The sequence below is a fragment of the Grampus griseus genome, assembly GCF_964374135.1.
Source record: "Grampus griseus genome assembly, chromosome: 9".
Lineage (NCBI taxonomy): Eukaryota > Metazoa > Chordata > Mammalia > Artiodactyla > Delphinidae > Grampus > Grampus griseus.
In genome coordinates this window covers 75,563,729-75,581,170 of record NC_139003.1, presented here as the reverse complement: position 1 = coordinate 75,581,170, position 17,442 = coordinate 75,563,729, and the positions used below count along the sequence as shown (strand labels likewise).

The window sequence follows — 17,442 nt, the reverse complement described above, 5'->3', positions numbered from 1 at the left end:
ACACGCATTCCTTACCTGGTCGGGGAACTAAGATTGTGTATGCCGCGTGGCGCAGCCAAAAAAAAAAAAAAAAAAGAAAGAAAAAGACTTGAGAGTGACCTCTAAGAGTTGACAGGAATCCCTGGCCAATAGCCAGCAAGAAAACAGGGACCTCACTCCTACAATGGCAAAGGACTGGATTCTGCCAGCAACCTGAAAGAGCTTAGAATTAGATTCTTCCCAGAGCTTCCAGATGAGCACACAGCTTAGCTGACACCTTTATATCAGCCTTATGAGACCTGAGAAGAGAACTCCGTCATATCGTGCCAAACTTCTAAACTACAGAACAGAGGGTTAATAAATGCACGTTTTTAAGCCAGTAATAGTGTGGTAATTTGTTATCTAACAATAGAAAACAAATATAACCACTTAAACTTTGGCTTCCAAACTCTGCCAACCGTATCTGAGCAGATATTAACCTCTTTATCAAGATGATTTATATGAAACACAATAAATTAAACATAAGCTTGGTAAATACCTGAATGATAATCACAACATTCTTCTTCTCCGTATGTTACTGAGCTCAGGTTCAGCTGCTCACCGCTCAAAAGCCAATAATTGCGGGACAAGTGTCGGTAGAAATGAAAGATGCTTTATTCAGAAAAGCGGGCGGTCCGGGGTAGAAGGTGAACTCTTCTCCAGAGACCAACTCCGAAGATTCTGCGCAGCCATGACAATTTTTAAAGGGAAAGAGGTGTAACAATCTCAGTTAATCATTAAGGTAGGAGGTCAGATTCTTCATCATCTTTCCGTTGCATGCAGACCTGCTGACTTCTCCTGATCTCCCTTTGGACACTACCTTGCTCCTGTGGTCTGCCTGCAACTGGATTCTCTCTTGCCACTGTAGTCTGCTGGCACCCATGGGGTCTGCGTGCAAACTTACCAAGGGGAAGCAAGGGATAGACAGCTTAATTCTTCTTAATTAACTACTTAATTCTTCATTCTTACTCCTTCTAATCCAGGAAAGGAATCAACAGGTTAGGCAAGCAATTGTGTACATTCAGTAAAGCAAAAATCAGGAGCTAGGTTAAATGTTACCTAGTTACCTAATCATTTTTATGATTAAGGTTTAAGGGGAACAGAAATAGACAAACAGGCAAGGGGCAAAAGAGCTGCTTACACATATGGGCAGAGCAAGCTACAATTATTCTAATGCCCACAACGATAGATTATTATGAGCAGTAGTGTTAATCTCATTCTTTTTTTTTTTTTTTTTTTTTTTTGCGGTACGCGGGCCTCTCACCGTTGTAGCCTCTCCCGTTGCGGAGCACAGTCTCCAGATGCGCAGGCTCAGCGGCCATGGCTCACGGGCCCAGCCGCTCCGCGGCATGTGGGATCTTCCCGGAGCGGGGCACGAACCCGTGTTCCCTGTATCGGCAGGCGGGCTCTCAACCACTGCGCCACCAGGGAAGCCCTAATCTCATTCTTTTATCAGTCACTGAGTCTCTGACTCTGTTGTCCTAATCATTAACTGCTTGGGCCTGTTCCTTTGTGACTCTGAGAGGCCTGGGAGACTTCAGCTTTTCTACAAAATAGAGGCAGGAGACATAGAGGGGTTTTGTACTTGGGAGTGACCATGCAGTGTACTGCTCGGTTCCACTTAACTTTAGGTTCATTGGTTGGCACAGGGAAATATACTTGGCTAGAGCTGAAGTATGCAGCTGTCCAATTTTTGAACACCAAGCAGCGATCTTAGTGGTCATAAGGTAGTATATATGTATATATATAATAATATATTATATATATATATAATGAAACCGAGCAGGACCCTGTGAGGCCCTCCTGGGTACAAATCCTTTCCATGTTCTCCCCACCCCCTTTCTTGTTTGCTGAAAATAGGCTTCATTCAGCCTCCTTGACCTTCCCTGAGTTCCAAAGGGCAGATCCTAACATATGCTAATTGGGGAAGGGAGGGAATGCAGAAACAATGGAGGAGCAGTCAAGAAACAATAGTGCAGCAATAAAGCAGGGTCCTGGTTCCTCCTCAAGGGATATATATAATAATACCTGTGAGTTTTTCTGCAGGAGCTAAGGCCCCACTCAGGTGGAGAATGGTAACTTCAGGCTGAGTACAAGATTCCTGCAACACTGCCCTGTTACTTCACCATCAACCAATCAGAAGAAAGTCTGCACACAGTGGTAGATAATGAAGACTCTGACCCCCTCCCCAAATGAATCTCCCTTTAAAAACTTTCATGGTAGAGCAGAATCTTCAGAGTTGGTTTTTGGACACAAGTCTACCTTCTCCCCAGGTCGTCAGGGAAAAAAGCAACTTTTCTTTTCTAACCAACATTTGCCTGTTTAGTATTGGCTTTTGAGTGGTGAGCAACCAGACGTGAGTTCAGTAACAATATAATTAACATGACCCTGAAAATTCAGGGAGGCAATCATTACTGTCATTGTCTTTTTGATATATTTTAAACATGTTTACACAGAATTCAACTGTGGACATAGTAAACTGGTACCAAAATGTATTTTAATTCTCTTAACTTTAAGAATCTCTCAAGGAGAACTTCCCTGGTGGTACAGTGGTTAAGAATCCACTTTCCAGTGCAGGAGACATGGGTTCGATCCCTGGTCAGGGAACTAAGGTCCCAGACTGTGGGGCAACCAAGCCCATGCGCCACAACTAGAGAGAAGCCTGCTCGCAGCAACAAAGAGTCGGCATGTGATCCTACGTGCCTCAACTAAGACACAACGCAGCCGAAAATAATAAACAAGTAAATTTTTTTTTAAAAGAAGCTGTCAAGGAGAATTTTCCTGAAAATTGTTTTAAACTTAAGAAGTCTCACTTAGTCTACCTGCAGAAAGAATTAAAGCAATATATATTTTTTTATATCCTTGACATCGTAGTTTAAAATCCTATTTGGAAGTTTGTAAGTAACCCGTTTCTCACTGATGTTTAGCTTTTGCCAAATATCCCCAAGATGATTATTTTTAAAGATCTTACATTTAAATAAGTTAGATAACTTGCAGAAATATACTTTATAGAATTGGCATTCACACAGTTTTACCTATGAAAATGAATTCTTGATATTAAAGAGATTTGTGTGTGTACTTCACTAACTTCTCTATTAATCTTTCTGTTTTTGAGCTAGTATCTTGCTATTTTATAGTATGTTTTTATATACTTTACAATAGATTTTAATATCTGATAAAGCAAGTCTTCCCTTGTTACTCTCGTTTTACCCAATGATCTCGGCTATATATGCATGTTTATACCACCTTTAGATGAAACTTAGAATGATTTTGCCAAGATCCAAAAATATAAGCCTACTTACTTCATCATGGACAATTTAGTCTTTCTAATAACTTACTAATATAAATAGTAATAATCATAATAATTATATCTAGTGGTTATTGCATATGTACCAAGTGCCTGTCAATATTGTTAGTGCTACATGAATAAACTCAGATGATATAACTGTTTACCTGGAAAACTAAGAGAATCTACTGAAAATATATTAATAACAATAAACACACTTAAAAAGATAATTGTGCAAAATTAAATATCTTTCCTATGTAAAAATTATAACTAGTTAGACATATAATGAAAGAAAAAAAACTAGTCATACTATCACTGGAACTTTACAACAAAAGCTCCACAAGTGAAATAAAAGAATATGCAAGGACATGAAGACACATACCTTGGTCTTAGAACATTGTGAATATTGCAAAGATGTTTATATTTTTTAACATAATCTATTAATGCAGTGCATTCTTATCAGAATTTCTATAGCCTTTTTGGGGAGAAGAATGTGTCAAAATGATTCTAATGTTGTGAAGAACAGACATTCTAAAATTGCCTAAGAACCTTCTGAAATATATTAATTAGGAGATAAGCCCTACTAGATATTTAAAGTAATTATAAGGCTTCAGTACTTATGAAATTTTGGTACCAGTAGCTCACAAATGATAAATCAGAGGATCAGAATAGAAAATCCAGCAATAGACTCAAATATATATAAACATTTAGAATCTAACAAAAGTAGCATTTTATATCAGTGGGAAAGAATGCATTATTTAACACCAGTATCAAACTATCGGTCATTTGGAAAAGTTATGCTTTTTTACCAAATGTCTCTTACACCAAGATAAGTTCTGTGAGTATCAAATATACAAATGCAAAAAATAAAGAAAGAAAGAAAAGTAAAAAAGGAAAAACACACTGCAGAAAGATAGGTAAACATTTTTATAATCTAAGCGTAAAGAAAAGCTTTTTAAAGCATGAAAACCCAGAAAACATAAAAATAAAAATACATAAATTTGACTATAAAAATACAAAATTTTTGAAAGGAAGAAAACTTTGTAAACAAACACATACAAATAGTCACAGGTGGTGAAAATATATATTGACTGTATGTAGCATGAGCCCATCTGGATAAAATTCAGTACGTATATTTGTATTGTGTGTCTGGAGAGATATCTAGAAAAAAGCTGCTGTGAAACATTTATGCAACATAAGTTCATTGTCTCTGTGGATTTATTATCATGAGCACAAATCTTTATTACAAATGTAAAATTCTTATTAAAATTATTGCATGATAAATTTAATATTTCAAATCAGTAGGGAAAAGATGAATCATTTAATAAGTAGAATTGGACAAATGGCTAATCATTTGGAAAAAATAAACATATATCCTAATTTCACACCTTCATGTATTTCAAATAGATGAGTTATCTTTTTCATTCAAAAAATATTTATTGAATTTTAAAAACAATGTGCCAGATGCTAAACATAATGAATGTGATATCTGTCTTCCTGGAGCCACAGTGTATAGAAATTTTTACAGAAGTACGGTTTTCTGGTTTTTTTGTTTTATTTTTTAAATTTTATTTTATTTATTTTTTTATACAGCAGGTTCTCATTAGTTATCCATTTTATACATACTGGTGTATAGACGTCAATCCCAATCTCCCAATTCATCCCACCACCACCACCACCCCCCGCCACTGTCACCCCAGAAATACGGTTTTAAATGAGAACAATAGATGAACTATTTTTGATGTAAAAAAGAAACCATAAAATATCTTTATAATCTTGGGGGTGGCAAAGGCCTTTCTAAAATGACCAAAGGAAAGACCAATAAAGGAAAAGAACGATGAATTTAATTTATATAAAATATTTTCAACATCTCTCTATACAATAACTCTACAGGCACCATAAACGAGGCAACAGCAAGCTAGAAAAAGTATTTGCTATACATACAATAGACCAATATGATAATCACTATAAAAAGACTCACACTCTTAGAAAAAATGGGCAAAGGACATGAATAGGCAAAGACAAAATATAAGTGACAAATCAGCACATGAAATAAATGTACAATTTCACTACTAATAAAAAAAGTTAAGGGACTTCCCTGGCGGTCCAGTGGTTAAGACTTCACCTTCCAAAGCAGGGGGGTGCAAGTTCAATCCCCGGCCAGGGCGCTAAGATCCCACATGCCTTGTGGCCAAAAAACCAAAATATAAAACATAAGCAGTATTGTAACAAACTCAATAAAGACTTTAGAAGCGGTCCACATCAAAAAAAAAAAGAAAAAAATTTTTTAAAAGTTAAAATTTAAACAAGGTACTTCCCTGGTGGTCTAGTGGTAAAGAATCTGCTTTCCAAAGCAGGGGATGAGGGTTCGATCCCTGGTCGGGAACTAAGATCTCACATGCCTTGGGACAACTAAGCCGCGCCAAAACTTGATTCCAACTACTATATTATTTTAGACAACATCAGCATCGCAACATTTGTATATCCACAATTTCTGCTTTAAGACAAATTGTTGCATACAGTTAGTTGCGCGCCTCAATGAGAGAGCCCGGCTGCTGCAAACTACAGAGCCCACACACTGTGGAGCCTGTGCGCCACAACTACAGAGAGAAAACCCACATGCCACCACTAGAGAGAAGCCCACGCACCACAACGAAGACTCGACGCAGCCAAAAAAATAAATATTTTAAAAATTTAAATAGGATATTGCCCTTTGCTTATTATATGGAAAAACAGCCAAAAGAATGATAGTTCTCAGAATAGGGGAGGGTTTAGGAAAGCTCTTTTACGTACTGTTAGTAGACATGTAAATTGGTAAGACAGCTCTAGAGAAAAATTTAATTTCTAACCATTAAAATTTTCATATCCTTTGACTCAGTACATAGCTGAGTGTATGCAACAATTTCTCTTAAAGCAGAAATCGTGGATATACAGATATTGCAATGCTGACGTTGTCTATAATAATATAGTTGGAATCAAGCTAAAAGTTTAATAATGTGGGGTTGATGGAGTAAATTATGATACAACCACACCACGGAATAGTGTTTTGTTATTATGATGGTGTAGAAGAGTTTTTATTGTCATTAAGATGACATAGAAAAATGTTGATGATGTGTGATAGAAACACAGAAGAGGAGGGGACTGGGTAGAAAACAAAGTTAATGTACTGGAAAATGCTGACAACAGTTCCCTTTGGCACAATTTCCTTTGGCGTAAAGTAATTCAGTTTGGTGCAACATGAGGCTGAGTTTCTAGTTCAAAAAGAATGGTAAGAGGGAGGAGAGAAATGAAAGAACTGCTGCCCTCCCTAAGCTGGTCAGGTGACTTTCTTGCTGATTCCAATGGTGAAATGCATTCTATATTTCTTATAAAGCATTATCGAAGCCTGAGCTCTGGTGCTCTCAACTCCCTGGAGACTGTATTGCACAAGGCATGCAGTTGGTCATTGCCTACCATCCTTCTTGATTCTTAAGTACTCTGTGTGCAAAGCAGGGGTTTTATGTTAAGCCTTACCTGGAGCTACTTTCTCAAAAAGATAGTAAACATGTTAGGAAAAATGATGGACCTTTGCATCTAATAGATCAAGATTTCAATCTCAGCTCTGCCACTTATTTTGTGACTGTGTTACTTAGACTTTCTGCTTCCTTGCTTGTAACTGGGAGAATATAACTACCTATATCAGAGAATGGCTCTGAATATTCATTGATATAATCCATGCAGTGTCTGGAGTCTGTAATTTTTGGTTTATTAACACCGCTCTCCAAGACAAAAAAAAAAAAAAAAAAAAAAACCAGAAGAAGAAAGAACCCATATTGCCCTCCTCAAAGAAACTGTAAGACCAAATCCAACTTGTTTTTATCAACCTTTATTCAAAGAGTAAGCCTTTTCACACAGAACAATTTGTGAGAGCTGTCAAGGTACTCTTCAGCATAGCCTGTAATGCCAGCCTCACCATCCACACCAACATGTTTTGCACTTCCTTGCCCTGGACCTTGTCGGCCACCCTCTTCCATCACGCCCTCTGGAACTTTTGCTGTATGACTAAGACTACCTTGTATCCTCCATGGGTACAATGGAAACATGGATCTCCCATAAAGACTCTGCTTCCCTTGTCAAGCTCTCAAATGGATGTTTTTGTTTTGTTTTGTTTTGAATAATTTCATCCCTTTTATACCTCTGGCCCAGAGGAGTCGTGTTTTTCCTGGTTTCTGCTGCCACTTCTAGACCATTATTTCTCCACCTTCTTGTAAAAAGCAAGCAAGCCAACAAAATTTGTTCTCAATGCTTGAGGCTTAGGTAAGTTGACAGTATTGTTATCTACTAATCTCCCACTTATTTTCACTGAATTATTGACGATAACTGGCTATTGTGTATTCTAAATCCTGTCGTAATTCTGGATGACTTCATAACAACATAAATTGCCATTCAACACTCTGACTTACGAATTTTTTTTTTTAACCTCTTTTCATCACCAGCTCTACTCCTCAACCCCTCCACTGGTACATATGACCATGGTTACAAACCTTGGATTTTGTCATCACCCATAACTGCTCTAATTCTAAAACTGCTATTCAAGCACATCACTCTCTGACCACAATCTCCAATCTCCGCCCCTACCTTGCTTATCCAACTATATCCGTTATGATTATTCTTCGGACTTAATAGATCATCCAGGCCTTTGATCCTTTTTCTCTACTCCAACCCATCATTTCTCTCTTTTCGTCTTTCCCTCTGTGTCCAACCTAACGTGCTTTAGAATCACACTGTTCATATCCCAAACTTCCTTGTATTTTTGTCTTTTCCTTTTACCCTTTCATAAAGATCTCATTCCTGCATGAAATCAACATTTTCCTTATTACCTGCATGCCAGCAGTCTAATCGTTCTGGGCTGAATGTTGTGTTCATCCAAAATTCATACATTGAGGCACTATCCCCCGCCCCACCCAGTGTGATGGTATTTGGAGATGGAGCCTTTGGGAGGTGATTAGGGTTAGATGAGGTCAGGAGGATGGGTCCTAATAATGGATTAGTGCCCTTCTAAGAAGAGACACCAGAGAGCTTGCTCTCTCTCTCTCTCTCTCTCTCTCCCCTGCTACCCCACCTTCTGCACACAAAGAGGTCTTGTGAGCACACAGGGAGATGGCGCCACCTACAAGCCAGAAAGAGAGTTTTCACCAGGAACCAAATTGGCACCTTGATCTTGGACTTACCAGCCTCCAGAACTTTGAGAAAATAGATCTATATTATTTAAGCCACCACACTATGGTGTTTGTTACGGCAGCCTGAGATGACTAATACACTAATAGTATCAAGGAAAGTCACACAATAGGATGGATATGCCCATTGTAAATTCATCATCGCCAGTCTTAAATAGGTCCTCAAACACTGACCAGGAGTCCTAAATTTCATTAGTCAACTCATTCTACTATTCACTGTAAGATGGACTGTTTGAATCTTTCAGCGGGTGACTTTGTCTTTTAATTTGCAGATAAAGCAGAAGTTACCAGATGGGAACTTCCTCAACCTCTTTTTTTTTTTTTTGCGGTACACGGGCCTCTCACTGTTGTGGCCTCTCCCGTTGCGGAGCACAGGCTCCAGATGCGTAGGCTCAGCGGCCATGGCTCACGGGCCCAGCCGCTCTGCGGCATGTGGGATCTTCCCGGACTGGGGCACGAAGCCATGTCCCCTGCATCAGCAGGCGGACTCTCAACCACTGCACCACCAGGGAAGTCCTTCCTCAACTTCTAATAATAAATGCTTAAAACTACTTATGTTTGCACCTGTGCTCCCACCCTTCTCTTACGGTTACAAGTGAGAATTAGTACCTTTAACCGAAGCTCAATCCATGCACCTGTGCCTTGGATCCCAGTGCTCTTCCACATTCTCACTTCTGGTCATTTTTTCCCTCTCTTGCATTTCTAACGTATCCCTCCCAGTGGATTCATTCCATCAGCTTTAAAATGTGCTGAAGTCATTTCCATGAAAAGTAACAACACAACGTTAGGGATAAAATACCAATATCCCAAGTGAGGGGTGTGATTCCCACTTCCCACTCCTTTAGTCTCTCCTATTTGGCTTCCACCTTCATCATTCTACTGAAACTGTGCTTAAGGATCTGCAGGAACATTGTGTATAAAAGGAAGCTAGCTATTTGTCCATGATGAGAATGTCAAATACGTTTTCTCGGTCTGTCATTTTTCCTTTGTGTTTATGGTGAAACTTGCTTCATGGATTAAAAAAAATGTCTCTTCAATTTTATCAATCTTTTCTGCTGGGTTTGGGCATACACAGGAAGTCCACTTCTTTGAGGGACTTCCCTGGTGGTCCAGTGGGTAAGATTTCACACTCCTAGTTCAGGGGGCCCAGGTTCAATCCCTGGTCAGGGAACTAGAGCCCTCATGCATGCCACAACTAAGAAGCTCGCATGCTGCAACTATGAGCCTGCATGCCACAGTTAAAGATCCCGCGTGCTGCAATGAAGATCCTGTGTGCTGCAACTAAGACGCTGTGCAACCAAAATAAATACATAAATGTATTTTTTTAAAAAAAGAAAGTCCACTTCTTTGAGATTATAAATGATGCTTTGGTAATCTCTCTGGCTTGTAGTATTGTAGATTTGAAGATATTTTATATGTCACAGTTGTAATTTTGTCTTTTTTAAAAAAAATCTTTGTCTTTTTTGATGGGGAGAACAGGTGATTGGGAAAATGGCGAATGAGTATGATCTGCCCATTCAGTTCTACAGAATTCTTGTAGGTTAAATTTGGCATCTACTGTTTTCATTATTATTATTGTGTATTTTTACCTCTCTGAATAACCTTTGTGCAAATTCTTGGATAAATAAAGAATTGCAATAGGTGCCCAAAAAAGTTCAAAAAGTAATGTGAAGGTTCATGTGGCTGTATAGTAGTATTTTACTCTGCACTGCATATAATTGTTTAGTTATCACCAGATTAGTAATCTGGAGAAAGAATGAGACCCAGGACCTATAGCTCAAGATAATTAAGAAAAAAGCTTTAGCACATAAGGCCCCCATGTGGCAGTTTAATGGCACACTGTACATAGAAAAGATGGTTTAAGGCAAAATCTTGTTCAGCAAGTGCCAATGTCAACTGAATCCCCCTAAAAGTAGCATTTGAAAAAATAACATCATCACCTAATCATCTAAGATGGAGTTTTACCAAGTCTTCAGTTATAAATATAAATTCATAGTACAAAAAACATGAAAATGTACTTGAAAGGCTAGAAAGCCAATTTTGAGAATAATGACACCTCACTTTTCTCTATTTGACATGACCACTCATTTTTGTCTTCCTGATAAATGTTTCAGACATATGTATTCTCTGACTCCTGCAGGACAAACCAGCATGGAATTTTCTTGATAACTGATGGCTTTCCACTCTCTTTTCTATGCAGTTTTCTTTTTTTTTTTTTTAAACATCTTTATTGGGGTATAATTGCTTTACAATGGTGTGTTAGTTTCTGCTTTATAACAAAGGGAATCAGTTATACATATACATATGTTCCCATATCTCTTCCCTCTTGCGTTTCCCTCCCTCCCACCCTCCCTATCCCACCCCTCCTGGCGGTCACAAAGCACCGAGCTGATCTCCCTGTGCTATGCGGCTGCTTCCCACTAGCTATCTATTTTACGTTTGGTAGTGTATATACGTCCATGCCACTTTCTCGCTTTGTCACAGCTTACCCTTCCCCCTCCCCATATCTTCAAATCCATTCTCTAGTAGGTCTGTGTCTTTATTCCTGTCTTACCCCTAGGTTCTTCATGACATTTTTTTTTCTTAAATTCCATATATATGTGTTAGCATACAGTATTTGTCTTTCTCTTTCTGACTTACTTCACTCTGTATGAAAGACTCTATGTCTATCCACCTCATTACAAATAGCTCAATTTCATTTCTTTTTATGGCTGAGTAATATTCCATTGTATATATGTGCCACATCTTCTTTATCCATTCATCCGATGATGGACACTTAGGTTGTTTCCATCTCTGGGCTATTGTAAATAGAGCTGCAATGAACATTTTGGTACATGACTCTTTTTGAATTATGGTTTTCTCAGGGTATATGCCCAGTAGTGGGATTGCTGGGTCATATGGTAGTTCTATTTGTAGTTTTTTAAGGAAGCTCCATACTGTTCTCCATAGTGGCTGTACCAATTCACATTCCCACCAGCAGTGCAAGAGTGTTCCCTTTTCTCCACACCCTCTCCAGCATTTATTGTTTCTAGATTTTTTTGATGATGGCCATTCTGACTGGTGTGAGATGATATCTCATTGTAGTTTTGATTTGCATTTCTCTAATGATTAATGATGTTGAGCATTCTTTCATGTGTTTGTTGGCAGTCTGTATATCTTCTTTGGAGAAATGTCTATTTAGGTCTTCTGCCCATTTTTGGATTGTTTTTTTGTTATTGAGCTGCGTGAGCTGCTTGTATATTTTGGAAATTAATCCTCTGTCATCTATGCAGTTTTCATCTGTGTTTAAACAACAGTTTCAATTTGAGTAGGGTAAACCTCCTTACAAGCCTCTATGTCACCACAGAGCCAACAAGAAATGTGTGGCAACAAGTGAACTGACCTGGAAAAACCTCCTACTTTTTTTATGTGAAAGATAATGTTTAAAGTCTGTCTGAATTGTTTCTTATAATTTTAATATCTGAATATTTATCGTAGTAAATTAGTTAAGAGAGTTTTTTTTCTACATGTATTTTCATTCTACTATGATTAGGATGAGTGGATGAAAGGGCTCAGTCTTTGCCCTAATGATTTAAAATTTTTTACAACCTCGGAAATTAGTAACCTACAGCTTTAATATACATAACTCTGTTTTAAAAGCATTCCACATAGAGTAACAGTAACCTCCTGTAGGACTTTGTATAATATATAAGAAGTACAGAGGTATCTACACTATATCTATATATCTATTCTATAATATTCTTTGACAGGAATGTCAAAACCAGAGCTGGAAGTTTAATGGATTTTAGAACCACCCAAACTGTAAAATTAGAGTAAAATAATTCCAAATGTGACTTCCAGTTAAATTTAATGAACATTTGCGAACCTGTTCTATGCACAGCACCGTGCTAGGCTCCACAGGGATAGCTGTCAATGAGGATTTCACTCTAAAATCTGCACATATTCATTTGCAGCAACATGGATGGATCTAGAGATTGTCATACTGAGTAAAGTAAGTCAGACAGAGAAAGAGAAATATATGATATCCCTTATATGCAGAACCTAAAAAGAAATGATACAAATGAAGTCATTCACAAGACAGAAACAGACTCACAGACTTAGAGATCAAACTTACGGTTACCAGAGGGGAAGGGGTGGGAAGGGATAGTTAGGGAGTTTGGGTTAGACATGTACACACTGCTAAATTTAAGATGGATAACCAACAAGGACCTACTTAGAGCACAGGGAACTCTGCTCAATGCTATGTGGCAGTCTGGATGGGAGGGGAGTTTCGGGGAGAATGGATACATGTATATGTATGGCTGAGTGGCTTTGCTGTGCACAAGAAACTATCACAACACTATAATGGTCTATACCCCAATATAAAATGTAAAGTTAAAAAAAATCTGGGCATATTGATGTAAAGAGAGGTGAACGGCCGACCTAGATGAGCACCAGAGAACTCGGGCCGAAGCCAGGACCTCCCTGCTGGTAAGGCCGGAGGGGTGGAGAGGCTCTGGAAAGTGGGCGCTAGGTTCCAAACACTGCCCGGAGGCTCACCGCCCCCCCCACTAATTCCGGGGGCACTGCCCAGGACGGGAGAAGGGTGAAAGGAGCAGAGTGTACACTCGCACCGCTCTCGTTCTTCTGTGGGTGGTCAGTCCGGGCTGCAGGCCTTGCTGGGGGCTAGGGTAGGAGCGAAGTGGCGGCAAAAATCCCACCACCAGACGCCGCAAGAGCGATGTTCTGCGGGCAGTTTCCCTCTTTGGGCTATCTGTAGCTGTCTACTAGGCCAGGGGAGGGCGGTAGGACAAAAGAAAATCCGCTCCCTTCCTGGGAGTCAGCCCTGGGTCAGGTGCGGGAGCCGGCGCTGCTGCTGGCTTGGCGTTGTAGCTCCGGATGCCACTAGGCTGGGGAGTCGGATTCTGGGAACGGGATCAGCCGTTAGAGCTAGCGATCCCAGCCGTTAGCTGAGCTCCTGGCAAGGGTCGTCAACACGCCCGGAGCAATCCCGAGTCCCGCATCCCACAATCCCCAGGCCAGCTGAGGCGCTGCTCCCCTGAGTGCGGACTGCCTGCGGCTCACCAGCTGAGATCGCGGGCCGGGAGTCTTGACAGCTGCCCACGCGCCTGGGCGGGGCTCTAGCAGATTGCTTTAAAGATCTGCGCGGCCAGCCCCGCCCCTCGCGCGCTGCGATTGGCTCCAGCTGGGGCGGCGTTGGCCCGATCGAGGCAGGGAGGGCGGGGCTGCGCGCGTGAGGCCCGTGGCTCTCTGCGGTGCCCGCAGCTGGGGAGCCAGTGGCGGCCGAGCGCGGGTGGTTGGGCCTGCGGGGCCGGCGGGCACGCGCCTGCGCGGCCGCCGAGGTCCCTGGGGGAAGTAGGGGAGCTGCTGACGCCGGCCTGCACGCGCCTCCCGGCGGCTGGCGGCGCGCGCAAGGGCGGGGGTGGTGCGTGCGTGTGTGTGGTGTGCGTGCGTGTGTGTGGTGTGTGTGTGTGTGTGGAGCTCTGGCGCGGAGCGCCAGCCACTAGTCCCCGGGTGCGAATCCCCCACCGTCCTCCACACCCTCCCTCCGTCCCCCCCTCCTTCCCTTCCACCCTCCCGCGGCCCCACGGCCGCAAGCAGAGCGAGAGCCCGGGGAAGCAGGTGTGGGCAGCGGGCGGGGTCGCACGAGACAAAAGGGGCGCGGGGGTCAGCCCGCCATGGCCTCCCGGAGCCTGGGGGGCCTGGGCGGGAACCGCGGCGGGGGCGGCGGCGGCGGCAGGAAGAGCCTGAGCGCCCGCAACGCCGCGGTGGAGAGGAGGAACCTGATCACGGTGTGCAGGTACGGAGCGGCCCGCCGCTTGGGAGAGAAGAGGGGGGCCACCGGCGCCGCGGGCTCAGGGTTGGGGCGAGCGCGAGTCCCTGGGGGTCCCGGAGATAACGGGCTGTAGCCCCGGCCGCTACTGCGCCGGGTGTGTCCGCAGCGCAGAGCGTCCAGAGGGGGGCCGGTCTGGGTACCGCCAAGGCCCCGGACTTTCCATCAATTTCAGTGCTGGGAGCAGCTGAGGGTAGGGCTTGGGGCGGGGCTGGGGGAGGATTTGTTTCGAATGTGCAATCTAGTGCCTGAGTAAAAGAGGAGGGCAGGGAAAAAGAGCTCTTTCATTTAGTGCGCGTTAAGCTGTTGGGCAGCTTTTAGTAAAGTAATCTTTACTGTGATTGTTTACTGTATTGCCTCAGAATCGGAGTGCGTTTTGTTTGTGTTTTGGCTTGTTTACATATATATTGTCCTTTCGTGCCACAAATATTAAGTGCCTACTACATGCTAGCTAAGTGTGTGTGTGTGTGTGTGTTTGTGTGTGTGTGTGTATCTCCGTCCGTGTCCTCTCCACTCTAAATTGCAGTGTTAGTGCTGTTTCTGCAGTTGAAAGCAAGAGTGGGACTGTCGAGGATACCTAGTCAGTGATTTATTTCAAGATCTGCCTTTCTTTAGTTGTTTTCTAACTGTAATTGTAGTATTCCCTTACTTTAGAAAATGTAGAAACATAAGAGGCATAATGACTTGCAGCCAGCCCAGTATTCAGAAATAACTAACTTTTAACATGCTGACATTTTCTTTAAGTCTTGTTTCTGGGTATTAAAAAAAATTGAAGTCCTAAGCATTCATTCCTTAGGAACTTCTTTAAACCATTAAGTTGCTGTAAAATTACGTTGTTCCATCAAATCCCTCTTCATCAGCTGTCGCAAATCTTGTAAGATGAGAGAATGATGAGACCTTTTCCTCCTTTGCAATTTATATCTGTATTTTTTTCTTTTCCTTGTGTAAATAATGTCTAGCATCTTAAGCAGAATATAGGTATTTATACGAGGACTATATTCAATAACTTTCAAATATATATTCAAACTTTCAAAATAACAAGTGATTTTTTTGTTTTTTTACCTTAGACTATTACAGCTGTTTGCCCATCTAGCAGGAAGACCTGCCTTACTGACTTATATGGCACTTGGAGTTATAAACAGTAAAATATTAATATGGAATCTGTTGAATTTACCATTTGTGCTGTCTAGCATGCAACCTTTGGAGGAAGATAGGTTGTATGAAATTTTTTTTACATCTAAGCAAATTTCTAAAAATTAGGTAAATAGAACAGTAAGCAAGGCTGATTTTCTTACCTTTACAGGTATTAAAAAGAATTATTTTTTAAAAAGAGGACGTTTTCAGGCAGACCCCAACATATACACTGATTCTTGGGGTGATGTATTTCATAAAGGCTCCATAAGTGTTAAGCTTCACAGGGCAGAGACCATGTCTGCTTTTTGCTCAGTTTTCTTTTTTCTTTCATTCTTCCTACCATAGCATCTGACACTCAGTAAATATTTATTGTATGAGTAAATCCAGTGGAGGGTAACAGTTTTTGTTTTGGGGAGTTTTGTTTTGTAGTAGTGGCAGCTGAAGTGATTTTGAGTGTTTGCAGCATGGTGTTAATTAACCAAATGTTTCAACCTAAAACTTTAAACACCTGGGCTGACATATATTGCTCTGAATCAGTGTGGCCATCTTTGGAATGGTGGATGTTGAAGATTTGGGGTAAAACACAGTACATGGGAAGAGGTTTTATGCTCCACTCATTTTTTAAGACAGAATAAAAACAGATGAGAAAAAAAAATCAGTGGAGGGTACTATTCCCTTTGCATCTCCATTTTTGTCACGGCATCAGAGGCAGTTCAGGAGAAGAAAGGGACTTGTACCTCAACCTTATTTAAGATACATATTAAGTTATGTTTTAAGAAATTTCAGTCACATCACACTGATTTGTGTGGACTGTTGTCTGGGCTAGCTGTATTTTTGTTACGTTTATTTGCCTAATTCTTGTTCTCTACTCTGAAGTGAGTATAAGTGCTGACTTTAGTTACAGTTTACATGTAAATTTAGTATTGTAGCTAAAATAAATTTTAATTTCTTAGATTTCAACTTGTGTATTTATTTATGTGGATAATACTACAAACACTGTTCTTTACATCCAGATAGTTGATGGTGCATATAAATTATTATCCTTGTGTAGTAATGGGATGTATTTGATAGGCTTTGTCTAAAAGCCTTCTATTTTTTGGAAAAAAGTCACTGTAGGCCATTTGGATGTTTTAAGTATCCCCACCTAAATTCAGCAAAATGAGCAAATCAGTATTTATGCATTTCTGTCGGTTTTCACTTTCAGAGTTAACCAAACCCTGGGTATCTCACCCATGTCCCTTAATGAATTTATTTAAAAATTTTTATGTAGCAGATCAGACGTGATTTGGTATTTAAGTTGGGAAGAAGCTGGTTTAGTGGACATATAATTGAGTTCTAAGTTTACTTTGTCATTAATTGTGTGTCCTTTAATAAGCCCATTTTCTAGTTTTCTCATCTGTAAAATAAACTTGGACTAGATCATTGGTAATCTTCAATGATAGCTCTGAAACTAATAATAGTCTTCAAGCAGAATGAGTTTATATTTGGTTTTGAATTTCTCCAAACATGATCAGGGTAATGGTAGACATATGTTTAATGGTAGCTGGATGAGGCATGTGCATTTTTTTCTGTAAACAAAAACGTTTTGAATTGTGCCTTCCGTATTGTGACTCTCTGCTGATATTCTGGAAAAATGGAACAGTATAGAAAGCCAAACCAAACCAAAACAAACTCCCCCCACCCCCTGACTATCATTCTATCATATGTATTAATACTTATAGAGTAATGATTTTCATTACCCCTTAAACAATTTAGGCATACTGTACTCTCAGTTTAGGTTTACAAGCTTATTATGTAACTACACAATTTTTTCAGTTTAAAAACGCCTTATATAAGAACAATATTATTACAGTTTAAACTTTGGAAGTGAGTTATTTTGTTAGGTGGGATAGTCAGGAATTGAATTTTGGTTCATTGTGATTGTGTATGTAATTATTTCATCAGTTGTATTTTTT

General features: G+C 40.5%; 1 protein-coding gene across 4 annotated transcripts in view; it reads left to right on the top strand.

Moving 5' to 3' along the window:
- Window positions 1-14,183: 14,183 nt before the first annotated feature.
- Window positions 14,184-17,442, top strand: part of RUNDC3B (RUN domain containing 3B) — a gene marked incomplete at its 5' end in the record, with an annotated part of 155,298 nt that continues 152,039 nt past the window's right edge. For 3 of the 4 annotated variants that reach the window (XM_082661582.1, XM_082661580.1, XM_082661581.1), the window contains one exon: window positions 14,199-14,320. In XM_082661582.1, coding sequence (XP_082517708.1) covers window positions 14,199-14,320 — 122 coding nt within the window. Of the gene's footprint in view, window positions 14,321-17,442 lie in introns of all 4 variants that reach the window. The other variant, XM_082661583.1, reaches the window with a different exon arrangement.